Below are 13,135 nucleotides of genomic sequence, written 5' to 3'. Positions count from 1 at the left end.
AACAGGAAAAAAAAATTAAATGACAGTGAAGGCATTCATTATACTCTGTATCTTAAAGGCAGGAGGAAAAAAGACCTCAATAACATATACCATTCTCTTTTACGGGGGCACACCCAATGGTGTCCCTCCATACTTTTTTCCCATACTTTCCTTCTTTCTCTTCTTTGGTTTAATATTACAGGAATAGTAAACTAAATAAATGTTCATTTTGTATTTAAAAAAATTTATTTGTGATCTGTACATGTGATAAAGTGGGGCTTCGTTGTAGACCTTTAAAGGCAAAACAAAACAAAAATCCAAAGTAAAAATGTATAAATACAATATATATTTTCTTACAAAAATGGGAGATTTACAAAATATACATACTGTACTTATCTCTATTTTACAAATTTCACATGCACTTAAAAGATACAGCACAAAAGATGCCAAAACCTGTGTAGAAGTTCTAAAAATGACAGATGAGATAGTTTTGAAGGTTGAAGAAACACAAGATCAATTTTAACTTTACTGTAAAAAGCAGTTCCACTCAAGTGAACATTACATATATAAAGTTACTTGTACACTTTACAGTACCCTCTATGATTGGCATTTAAAAACTGTTCTGAGAAACAGGATAGTGTTGCAAGATTGGAGGGTAGTGTCAAAGGTGGGGTAAAGGTTTGCTCCCATGATTCTCTGCTCAGCTTTACCCCATCATGCAAAAGAATTCGAGTTCTAGTACAGAAAAAAAGTACATGATTTAAGATTAATAAATTTAAGTCTTCCAGCACATTTCAAAGAACTCCAGAATCACTTTGAAGTTTACCTTCTTTTAATGACTTTCTTTAAAGATGGGGCCCATGGTTCGAACTTTCCTCTTCGTTCACTATGGTATCTGCTGATCACCTCCCAACCCAATCACACAGAGACAGGGTCAGCATACGCATGATGTTTTAGAAACAGATTTATGGAACCAAGAAAACAGGACAAAATGGCTCTTTGCTTTTTTTTTTTTTTTTTTAATTAACTTTCCTTTATTATGAGGCTGAAGGCATTATGTTTTTTACCTCAAAGGATCCAAATGGGAGAAAAAAATATAGAAAAGAAACCTAAATATAGGCTTATAGCAAGGAAAAAAAAATGAAGGGAGAGACTTCCCTGACTATTTTAACAGTCTGTTGGATCATGTGTTCCGAATTAAATTTATTTAAAGCAGACAACAAAACCTCTTACATTTCCTTTAGCAAAGTCAGAACCTCTGGCTTAACGGTGTGTGATAGCACACTGCTCTTCACTTTTCCTTAAAAAGGAATGTTTATCTCAACCAATTAACAACCAAAGGGAAACCTCAGATTTGCGCTGCTTTGCCTATAAAAGTTGCTGTCTTCACAGTTATGCCTTTCCACAGGGAGACACTTTTGTTTCCTCTTTTGTCTCTTACAACAAAGACAGGGGGAAAAATGCATTCCTGTTTTGAAAAGCAACAAGTCATCACTTCTTTTCAGGGTATTAGACCAAATAAAACACCCGTCTTCCTGCCTCCTGCCTTCCCCAGAAAATGAAAAAGTAGCAGAAATACCTACTACACGTCTCCTTGGCCTCATCTCAAAACGTTATCATCATTTCTTTTGCATCCTCACATTAGGATTCTAGCAGACAGGCCTCCCAAGACTTCTAAATGCTTATTTTACAAGACTTGAAAGGAGTACGCGAGAAAAAACAGGCAGGAGGGGGCAGGGGAGGAGAGACCGTAATGTCTGACCCTGGAAATTAACCCATCTGGGCTCCAGTTTGGCCCCAGTGAAAAGAGATTATGGTTTGACCACTGCTTGACAAGGACACCGCAGGAGGCCCTCCCTCTTTCCAACAAAGCAGCCACCGCAGACAGGGCTCTACCTTTCCCGGGGCCTCACAGGGGTCTAGACAGGCCACTCGCCCTGCAGCAGGGGGATCAGTCACAGCCCCCATTCAGCCCCAGAGCCGGGAGAAACTCACAGCAGTCTCTGCTGGTCTCAATCTTCTCTTAGGCCCAAGCTGGCCTGTACCTTTCACGATTCACATCGTCGTTATCATCACCTTACTGCAAGTCTTTGCCTGAAGTCTTTTCATCCAAACCGCTTTCCATCCAGATCTCCTTTTCCAAATCACCCCTCGCCCCAAATCTGCAAAGAACTTCTCATTTCCAGGTCACTTCTCAGTAGAGGGGGAGGTTACAGAAACAGGCCCCCACCCAGCAGTTCTTTCCCTACCCTGCCTCTCCTCTTGCAAGAGGGCAGGGGTGGGAAAGGTAGGGAGGGGCCAGGGCTCATACTGCAGTTTCCCCCTTGCTGCTGTGGCTGAGTCTGTGGTAGAAGCGGCGCCACGACTGCAGGGTCTTGCCCGACCAGATCCAGAAGCCAGTGGTGATGCCCACGATCATGGTCATCAAGTACTTGATCATGAAGACGGTGAAGTCGGGGCTCATGGGCGGGAAGTGGCCGGGCGGGCAGGGCACGGCATAGCTCTTGCACGTCTGCAGGAGCCAGGTGCGCTCCCAGTGCTCGCGGAAGGCCTGCTCGTAGAAGTAGCAGGCCAGCACGATGGTGGCGGGCACTGTGTAGAGCACGCTGAAGACGCCAATGCGCACCATGAGCTTCTCCAGCTTCTCGGTCTTGGTGCCGTCGTGTTTCATGATGGTGCGGATACGGAAGAGGGACACGAAGCCGGCCAGCAGGAAGGACGTGCCGATGAAGAGGTAGACGAACAGAGGCGCCAACACGAAGCCCCGCAGCGCGTCCACACTGGACAGGCCAACATAGCACACCCCGCTGAGCAGGTCCCCGTCTACCTGGCCCATGGCCAGGATAGTGATGGTCTTGACGGCGGGCACGGCCCACGCGGCCAAGTGGAAGTACTGCGAGTTGGCCTCGATGGCCTCGTGGCCCCACTTCATGCCGGCCGCCAGGAACCAAGTGAGAGACAGAATGACCCACCAGATGGAGCTGGCCATGCCGAAGAAGTAAAGCACCATGAAGAGGATGGTGCAGCCCTCCTTCTTGGTGCCCTGCGCCACCGTGCGGTAGCCATCGTCCGAGAAGCGCTCCACGCACACAGCGCGGTCCTCCAGAAGGAAGCCGGCCACGTGCGCCACGGCCACCATGAAGTAGCAGCCCGACAAGAAGATGATGGGCCGCTCTGGGTAGCTGAAGCGCCGCATGTCCACCAGGTAGGTGAGAACGGTAAAGAGCGTCGAGGCGCAGCACAGCACCGACCAAACGCCCACCCAGAGGCGGGCGAAGCGCCTCTCCTCCTCCTTAAAGTACATCAGGCCGTTGGCACGGCCCGGTTCGCACGGGGCGCCGCAATCGCGCTCACCCAGGAAGCGGTAGCCCAGGTAGGGGGGCACCTTGAGCTGACGGGGGCATGAGAAGGGGAAGGCGGGACGCCCCCTGCCATCTGAGGCCCCCGGAGGCAGCGCGGTGAAGGGCAGGTCCGGCAGGTAGGGCGCAGTAGGGTAGGCAGTGGGGCCGCCGCCTGGACCTCCGGAGCCGTCTGACGTATTCTGGCCCACGCAGATCTCGCCCGCGCCGTGCACCGGGAAGTTCTCGCAGCGCAGCCGCTCGGGCCACTGGAAGCCGAACTTGTTCATGAGCGCCTCGCAGCCCTGGCGGGCGCGCTCGCACAGAGAACGACACGGCGGGATGGCCTGATCGAGCACGGTGCACACGGGCGCGTACATGGAGCATAGGAAGAAGCGGAGTTCGGGAGAACACTGCACCTTCACCAGCGGGTAGAACTGGTGCACCTCGAGGCCCGCGTCCTCTTGGTTCGTGTGGCCCAGCAAATTGGGCAGGATGGTCTGGTTGTAGGCGATGTCCGTGCACAGCGGGATGGAGATGGGCTGGCAGAAGCCGTGGTCCGGCACCGAGATGCCCTTCTCTCCGTGGTACGGCTGCGCCCCGGCGCCCGCGGACAGCGCGCCCAGCAGCGCCAGCATCAGGGCGCGGAGGCCCAGGGACAAGCGAGGGGCGGCCGCGCCGGGGTCCCGCATCGCCGGCCGCGAGTGCAGCGGTGCTCTCAGCCCGAGGAGTGCGACAAGGCGGTAGGGAGAGGCAAGGATGCGGGGAGGCGCCGCCGCGCCCGGCGCATGAGAGTCCTCACGGCGCCGGGGCCCGGCCGTGGGCGGCGTGGAGCAAAGGGCGCTGCCGCCTGGGTGCCCGCGCCGCGGGGGCGCCGCAGCCGCCGCCGCCCGGCACTCGCAGGGCCGCCGGGGGCCCAAAACTCGTCAGCCTGGGTTGGGGGCGCCGAGGAGGGCCGCCTTGCTCTCCCCGCGAGGACTTAACGGTGAGGCTCCCTCCGCCGCGAGGAGCAACAAGCGGCTCCGGGCACCCTTCAAAGTTTGCCCAAGTCTCTGGACCCCCGGCGCACGGCAGCGCGCACGGCCCCCGCGCCCGGTCGGGCCCCCTCCAGGAGAACCCCCTCCTGGAGAACCCCTGGCGCCGCCGCCCGCTCGCCCCAGCCGCCGCCTCCGCGGTGGTGCCCCGCCTCCTGGCCTCCAACTCCGCTCGCCGCCGCCTCCTTCGCCTCCTCCTCCACACCCCACTCCTTCTTCAACCCCAAAAGCTCGGCCCCAAGTTTCAGCCAAACGGCCGGCTCTCGCTGAGTCCGATCTCGGCCCCGGAGTCGGGAGCGCGGCGAGTTCTTTTTGGAAATCCAGTCACACTGCGTCCGAAACCGCGAGGCGCTCCTGCCCGCGGCCTGGCCCTGGCCCCTCCAGCCCCGCGCAGCCCCAGCCGCAAGTCCTGGCGCCCGCCGCCGCCGCCCGCCGGGAGGGAGCGCCGACTAACGCCTCGGAGTCGCGCTGGTCGCCAGAAGAAGCGTCGGGCTCGCGGGGTTCCGGACCGGCCCGCCCCCTCCCCTCCCCCCATTCACAAACCACTCCGGGGGCGGCCCCAGGTCCCGGCGGCCCAATGGCAGCCTTTGTTTTTTCGGTGGCCGCCTTTGGATTGGGCGGAAGTCGGAAGGGGCGGGCACGGGAGCGGCGGAGGCGGTGTCCGCGGCGCTCTGGGCGGATTCCTGAGGGGAGGGGCGGAGGACTGGGAGGGAAAAGTTCGGAAAAACTTTTACCCTGAATTCGCTCAGGGGGGAAAACGCGCAGAAAGGGAATTTGCTTCAAAGATTTGTTCCTTTTCCTGGTGCACTCAGATGCGCATTCCTGAGCAGGGGCTCCTTCGCCAGCGGCTTTTGCGGGGAGCGAGGACCGCGCAGCGTCCCTGCGGGGAGAGACGTGACCGGGAGTCGCGTTAGGACTGCAAAGACTGGCTCTGGCGGGGCTTTCGGGTCGCCGGGTCCTCAATGGGTGGTTTGGGACGGGGCGAGAAGGGGGTGCGCCTTGATTATCGCTTCTTTCCCCCTGGACCCAAACAGTCCACGCGAGGCCACAGTCCCCTCTCCCCTCCCCCGAGTTGTAAAAAGGAGGAGGGGCCGCCTCAGGAGAAACCCGAGTCGGGCGGAGGGGGCCGAGTGACGGTGGGAGGAAGGGCCCAAAGCGGGGAGCGCGGGGAACCCGGGCTCAGGCCACCCCGCCCGCGCGCACGGCCTGGAGTCTGGGGAGCTGGGGTGGCTCTAGCGAGGTTTTAAGGAAACGAAGACGGCGTTGGGGAGACTGGTTCTAGAAGTAACCTGAGACCGAGCGCCCAGGAACACTCTGTACGACGCGCCGGGCGTCTCAGTGGCCCCGTGTGCTTTGGTTCTGCGGCTTGTGGCCTTTCGGGATCCCATCTTCGTTGCAGAAGCAACCATTAGATCCTCCATTTAGAATCTGCATAGAAATGCTTAAATGCGTCTTAGAAACCAGGCTAATTAAAGAGTTTTCAAAACACAAAGCGGGGTTATCCTCGTTCTCGGGTAGCGTTTTCTGATTGGCAAACGTTCTTTTGTTCTCGGTTAAATCTTCGTCCTGCGCCAGGCGCTGGGCGCTCGCGCGCGCTCTCTGGTTACTCCTGGAGGGTCAGAAGTCACCAGGGGGGCATCTCCCCTCTCTCCGGGCTGCCAGGAATATCAGGAATTCCCATGCAGGGAAGTGACATGTTGAGAAGGAAAGGAAAAAAATCAATCAATCTCTCCTCCTCCTCCTCCTCCTCCTTCTTCTCCTTCTTCTCTCTCTCTCTCTCTCTCTCTCTCACACACACACACACACACACACACACACACACACACACACACAGAGCAATCCTATGCTTTAAAAAACGTTATTCCGGGCCGAGCCCTTCTGCCTCAGTCCCGGGTGCTGGAGCTCTGAGCGATTTCTGATCAGGTTGAACCTTGGCAGAAGTTACTGTCTCTGCTGCCTCCCGTGCGCTTCTTCTACGGCAAGAAAAAAACTTATTCTGAAATCGAAGACAATTAATTGGGTTCCCTTCCATGGAAGACTTTGGCTTTCTCTGTTTTTCTTTATTTATTTTCGATCACCGAAGATTGTTGGGAATCGTTCCTTCCAGTTCACGGTCTTTGTCCTTCCCCACTCCTGTTAATAGGTCGAAAGGGCGGAAGGAAGCCTTTGGGCCAAGGCAGAGTGTTAGACTGATCACATCCTCCATCCGGCCCTCAGCGGGAGTCGCCTTCTTGCTCCCAAGCATCAGTTTCGCCCTCCCTCCCGGACGCCACCCCCGCCCTTTTTTTTTCCCTTTTCTTTGGCAGGGAGGGGGGAAGAAAGGTAGGGAGAAAAAAAGAAAGGTGCTGAAGGTAATATGACACTTGCTTTTAAAAACGTTTCATTCCTTCTTTGTGTTTTTTAAAGGGCCCCCCTTTTCTTTCGAAATTATTATTCCTATTACCTAACATCGGGGAGTGTTGATCTTCGGCTGAAATATGTTGCTTAAAGACAATGCTGCTGCTTTGCTTTGTCATTTAAAGTATGTGTGGTGGGGTGTTAGATTCCTTTTTTCTCTCCGTGAGCTTCAGGATATCCTCCTTTTCTAAATCAAATTTTCATGCTTATTCATCAGGCCACTGATCTAAGTCATCTTTGCTTATTGAGGAAGAAATACCAAGCACTGTCATCAAATAAAATGAAAACTGACAGGATAAAAATACTGTCTCAACTGCAGCTAAAACCAGTTTAGCTGATGAGCTTCTACTCTCCATATTATAACCCCAGACAGCTCTGATGTTAGGCAATAGGATAATAATTTAGGGAAAAAAAATGAAAAAAGGCAAAAACAGAAAAACCTTAACTCAAATAGAAGGTACAAATGAAAAGCAATCTATGCCTAAGATGCAGAAAACCCATCCCAGATGGAAAGTGTCACAGATGTGAGTCCTCTTGCTCTGTCCCAGGCAGACAAGTGCAAAAAGCAGAGAAGCAAAGTCAATTTTAAAAAGAGATTGTTTTGTTTTTAAAGATTTTTTAAAAATCAATCCAAAATTATTCCCCACAATAAGAATTTGCTGTGAGAGGGGAGCTCTGGCTTTCCAAGCCTTGCCTGGTATAGAATACTATGATTTTAAGGAGCCAAGTAATAAAAGATCAGAAAAAGTAAGTTCACAATGCAAGGGTCTAATCATCTGTTTTAGGATCTATGACAAATGTAGTGACATTTGTTTATATTCTGTCCAGGATCAATTTAATTTTCTTTCCCAAGCAACCCCTTCCACACCCAACTCCCAAAGCCACCAACTGGTATCTTCTTGGGAGAGCCAAGGGTGGAAAATTTTGTAACTATCTGCTGCAAAATTTCCAATTGTCCCTGCCCTTTAAAATAACAAAGGTCTTTATTTCTTCACATGTAGTCATATGGTCCCGCAGAAAAGTGATGCTATTCATTGGCTCCAGTTTTACAAATGCTACTTATTTTGGCCAAGTCCCAGGTTTATCTAGTTGAATTACATTCTGATGTCAGGCCAGATTTGAAAATGGCCACCTTCGTGTGCCCCAGTCTTGTGGCTGTAATGAAGCTCCCAGTGCAAGAATTACTCATGCAAGACCAGAAAGGGCAACTTTTAACACATGCTCTCCTTTCTGGCCTCTCTTTTACTAGACAATTTTGACATGATAACATGGAGAACTTGGAATTTCCAGTTGTCAGGTTGTCATTGACTTGTGTTCATTTTTGTTGGGGTGTTGGATCATTCCAAAAATGGGAATATTCTTATCACTAAAACCCTTTCAAATGTTATGAAAATTAGAGCTATCTAAGTTGAAGAAGAGGAGAACCATGCAATAATCATGTTAGATGTGCAGGCCGCATCTTGTAGAGATGATTTATATGGTAAATTCAGTCACTGAGTCTGACCAACACTTCCCTTGTCGATTGAGATGGGTTTTTGTGTTTTTGTTTTTTGAGACAGAATCTCACCCTGCCACTCAGGCTGGAGTGTGGTAGAGTGATCATAGCTCACTGAACTGCTAGTCTCAAGTGATCCTTCTACCTCAGCCTCCAGAAAAGCTGGGACTACAGATGTGCGCCACCACACTGGGCTAGTTGAGAGTTTTATACATTGTCTATTGTGTAATCAGGGTGTTGATCAGGGCTGCAATGGCCTCAAGGCTCAATTGGAGGACCCACTTTCAAACTCACTTATGTGGCTGTTGGCAGGCCTCAGGCTCTCACTAGCTGTTGGCCAGAGACATCAGTTCCTTGCAATGTGGACCTCTCATAAGGCCACTCATAATACGGCACCTTGCCTCCCTCACAGCAAAGGCTCAGAGAGTCTCTCCCTCTGAGAGAGGGAGGGAAGGATGGAGGGAGAGAGAGAGAGCAGGAAAAAATGACGGAGAAGATAGAAGTCACAGTCTTTCTGTAACCTAATCTGGGAAGTGACATCCTATCACTTTTGCCATATACTATTCACTAGAAGCAAGTCACTAGATCTTCCCACACTCGAGGGGTAGCAGGGATACATAGAGTGTGCAAAACCATTGGGGGATCACAGGGAGCCATTTGAGAGGCTGCTTACTACAAGGATTATTCGTTTATTCATTCCTAGAATATTATGAAGATGAGGCAACAGAGAGAAATGACTCTTGGAGCTCTGTCCTTGGGGAGTCCAGAGAAAGGGTCACAGATAAAAATACAGTGTTGACTGGTTATGATGCCACTTGCAGATGTTAGAGTCAGGACAGAACCCTAACTCTCGCCAACCAGCTCCAAACACATGTCCCTGGACTCTAGAGACAAAACATGGAGGAAGTTGATTAATAAAAGACCGTGAACAGTTCTGGGAAAAACATCCAAATGTAGAGCGCTGGGGAGTCAAATCTGTACTCAAAGGTCAGAGCATATGGACCATAGTCTGTAGAAAGCGACTTCAGCTATCTGGGTTATGATGTAAAAAGCACCTTTGGTAATTGCTACCCATGTCTCCAATGTGGGTTTGCACAGTACTGATATCTAGGAAGGATAGCAGAGGTGGTTGATACAGACTGGTTTAGTTCTGCCTTTGACTATTGATTTCTTGTCTTGCCTCAGGCAAGTCACTTAACCTCCCTTGCTCCCCCAGGATGTTGTGAGAATTCATGAGGTAATATTTACGAAATGCTGTGTGATCCATAGGCAAAAAATCATCAGTGCAGAATCCTGGTTTAGTTATATGGACACAAATCTTAGGGATCAAATAAAAGGCCAAGTTAGCTGCATATTTTGGGGCTCTGACTCTTTGCTGAGGTTGTAAGTTTTATAGTGGTATGCTGGTAAATGTTTAACAATCGACTCTCTGGGAAAAAAGCTCTGATCTGTACATTTGCCAATTTCCATGGTGTAAATAATGCTACCATAACCGATTTCAAGCCAATGTGATGTCACTGAACTTAGTGTTTGGAAAAGATGCACATGATCAGCTCCACAAGCCCCTAAGAGCTTGCCCTGGTGTACCACTGGGTGTGCTAGAACTTCTTATCTTCAGATTAGCTTGAGCATCAAAAATAGTTATCTTTTAAATACATTTTTCACTTCACACTGCACTGCTACCTGACGTCTTTTATGATAAACACTAATGTTTGTTCTTTTATATGTCTGATAAAAAGCTATTCCAAAATTTAGAGAAGCCCCAGAATTTCTAGGCTGGGATATATCAAGTCTAGGTTAGTGATGACCCCTTGAACATTACACCTGACTCAGGTTTCAAACCAAGTTGGAAGAATCTGTTAATTTTCTCTAATTACCTAAGGAACAATTCCATTTCTGAAACTGCACTAGTGGGCATTTAGATTGGGAGATTTGGGAGCCCTACTCCTGCCCCCTAGGGCAAATGGGAAACTTGTTGTATATCAGGCTCTCCCAGTAAGAGAATTTTATCAAGGAGGGAGCTAGGAGGAGAAGCTGTGGGAACCAGACTCAAGGTAGTAATGAAAGCTTCCAGGGAATCCTATGGAAGAGTAAACATGGAACTTGAGCAGTGGAGTCCAAGCCTGGCTGGTCATCAGAATCACCTGAGGAGTAAATAAAAGAAAAAAGAAAAAAATTTTCAGAAGCCTGAGCCCTACTTCAGATATGTTGAGTCAGAATCTCTAGTGGGGAACTTGGGGATTTAATTTTTAGACACTCACTGGGTGATTCTTTGGAATTAGTCAAGTTTGGGAACCACTGAACCAGGCTTGTATTCCATAGCGGTACATTGTGTTACCTTATAGGATGCCTTTAGTTTTTTGTTTGTTTGTTTTTGTTTTTGAGACAGAGTTTCGCTCTTATCACCCAGGCTGGAGTGCAATGGTGCAATCTTGGCTCACTGCAAACTCTGCCTCCTGGGCTCAAGTGATTCTCCTGCCTCAGCTGGGATTACAGGCGCCCGCCACTACGCCCAGCTAATTTTTGTATTTTTAGTAGAGATGGGGTTTCGCCATGTTGGCCAGGCTGGTCTCGAACTCCTCACCTCAGGTGATCCACCCGCCTTGGCCTCCCAAAGTGCTGGGATTATAGGTGTGAGCCACTGTGCCCAGCTTGATGCCTTTGGTTTTGCACTAAGTTTTCACTCTAGTTGATTACTTTTTGAACTGAAGGATGGAAATAATGAGAACCATAAGGGAGTGTGACATGTGTCATGTGTCATGTGTGAATGTGTGTGTGTGTGAGAGAGAGAGAGAGAGAGAGAGAGACAGAGGGAGAGAGAGAGAGAGATGGTTGGATAAATGTCATTGCATGGTGTGATGTTGGGTCTGGGACCTTATTTATGAGTCTCAACAAGGTCACAGTGGCTATTCTGAAATGCAACAGCTGCTACTTCCACAGTTTGCTTCATAGCATTTCCTTAGACTGACCTTGCCATTTGTGTACCTTGTGCCACATGAATCCTGTCCTCAGATGATTGAGTCTGGAGTAGAAGATGTGACCCAGCCATGAGGTTGTCTGGCACGAGACCTCTGTCCAACAGTTGTGCCTGCTCTATACAGAGAAGCCACCTAATCGGATGCTTTCATTTGGGGGTCTGAGTGTAAAATACGCTGGCAGAAGCTGGGAAGTATTCAGTGAGAAGGGAACAAGCAGAAACCAGGAAGCGGTAGAAGCTTGGAGGAAGCAAGAGCTGTGAGGCAGTGAAGTGAGTAGAGACAGCAATTAGATGGTGGCAATGGGAGCAGAGGAAGGAAAGACAGGAGAGCAGTGGCCTTTATAGTGGAAAAATACAGAAGAAAGGAAGGAAATAAACAAAGGAGAAAGGAAGGAAGGAGAGAAGGAACACCTGTTTCAGAAGGAGAAGACAAAAAGACCAAATCCTGAGAGCTGTTTCCTGGTTGCTTCCTTCCCTTGGAATTCTGCCATCCCTATGAATAAAGCCGTCTGACTCCTTGTCTGTTACTAGGGAGAACCTTACTAACCACAGTACCAGGCTTAGAAAAGGGTGAAAACACACGTCTTTTCCGACTTTCTCCTGGAGAATGTGTCCACAGTAGCAGAAGGCTGACCACAGAGCATCAGCACCAGCCTAGGAGAGGTATCCACTGAAGGCTGATTAACAAGGCTGGGTCTTGCAACCACCTTCATCTTGCTCAATGGCCTGGATAAAGAATTTGAGAATATACCTCCCAGGGCTGCAATTGACATTGAGTGGACTGTGATTGCAAAAGTGTTGAAAGATAGGAATTATCTGTAAAGGCCGGGGACACATTTTTCTTTTGGGTTGTTTTGAAAAATAAGTGCACTGAAGAATCTAAAGTTCTTAACATGGTGTGGAGGCTACTAGTTGTCCGCCAATACCTGTTCCCCTCTTCTTCCATAGTAATAAAGCCCCCAGTCTTCAGATGGACATATGACCAACTGGAATAAAGATCCCATTTTCCAGACTCCCTTATGGGATCCACTGAGCCCAGGCCATGGGGTGTCAGCAAAACTGTTGTGTGCCACTTAAAGGGAGTGGCAAGTACCCTCCTTCCCTCCTCCTGACAGCTGCAACTCCGCAAGCTGTTGTGGACCATGAGGTGACATTGGGAAAGGAGCAAAAGGGAGAAAGGGCCTCAGTCTTTAACACAGAGGTGCACCATGCTAGTCTGGGATGGGCTCCCTCTGGATTTCTCAAATATGAGAACAAAATAAACTTTGGTCTTGTTTTAGCCAACATTGTTTTAGACTTTCCAATGCCTCACAGCCAAGCCTAATCCTATTTTATCACAACGTAACTGGCTCATGGTAGGTACTCATCAAACGTCAGTTTCTTTTGCCACGTTTCTTTGATATTACTGTATTCTGTCTTATATTTCAGTCATTTTGGTGCTTTCTTACCCCACTTATTTATTTGAAAGGTCTTTGAGAGTAGGAACTATGTCTTATTTTTCTCCCTCGTCTTTCACAAGGTAGACGTTCAATTTGTTGAATTAAATTGTGCAATTCATCAGTCAGATGAAGTTCAATGAAAATAAAGATGTATACATTGCAGAGATACAGGATGGTGAAAGGCTAGCTCGGGACAGAAGACTTGAGAATCACAGCAGACTGTAAGCTAATCATGCGTCAACAATCACTGCTATTGTTTTAATTTATTTCTGTTTAGAGACAGGGCTTGCTCTGTCACCCAGGCTGGAGTGCAGTGGTGCCATTGTAGCTCACTGCAGTCTGGAACTCTCCTGGCTCAATCGATCCTCCTGCCTCAACCTCCCAGTAGCTGGGACTACAGGCACATGCCACCATGTCTGGCTAATTTTTAAATTTTTTTTGTAGAGACAAGGTCTCTCTTTGTTGCCCAGGCTGGT

General features: G+C 49.4%; 1 protein-coding gene across 1 annotated transcript; it reads right to left on the bottom strand.

Annotated features, from left to right (window-relative positions):
* Nucleotides 1-202: 202 nt before the first annotated feature.
* Nucleotides 203-4,125, bottom strand: FZD7 (frizzled class receptor 7). Its single transcript, XM_025405385.1, has one exon. It carries the CDS (start codon nt 4,007-4,009, stop codon nt 2,285-2,287), a length of 1,725 nt encoding a protein of 574 aa, XP_025261170.1. The 5' UTR covers nt 4,010-4,125; the 3' UTR covers nt 203-2,284.
* Between the last annotated feature and the right edge of the window lie 9,010 nt (nt 4,126-13,135).

This window comes from Theropithecus gelada, chromosome 12 (assembly GCF_003255815.1).
Source record: "Theropithecus gelada isolate Dixy chromosome 12, Tgel_1.0, whole genome shotgun sequence".
Classification (NCBI taxonomy): Eukaryota; Metazoa; Chordata; class Mammalia; order Primates; family Cercopithecidae; genus Theropithecus; species Theropithecus gelada.
The sequence above is the reverse complement of the archived record's forward strand: the minus strand, read 5'-3'. Positions and strand labels throughout refer to the sequence as shown.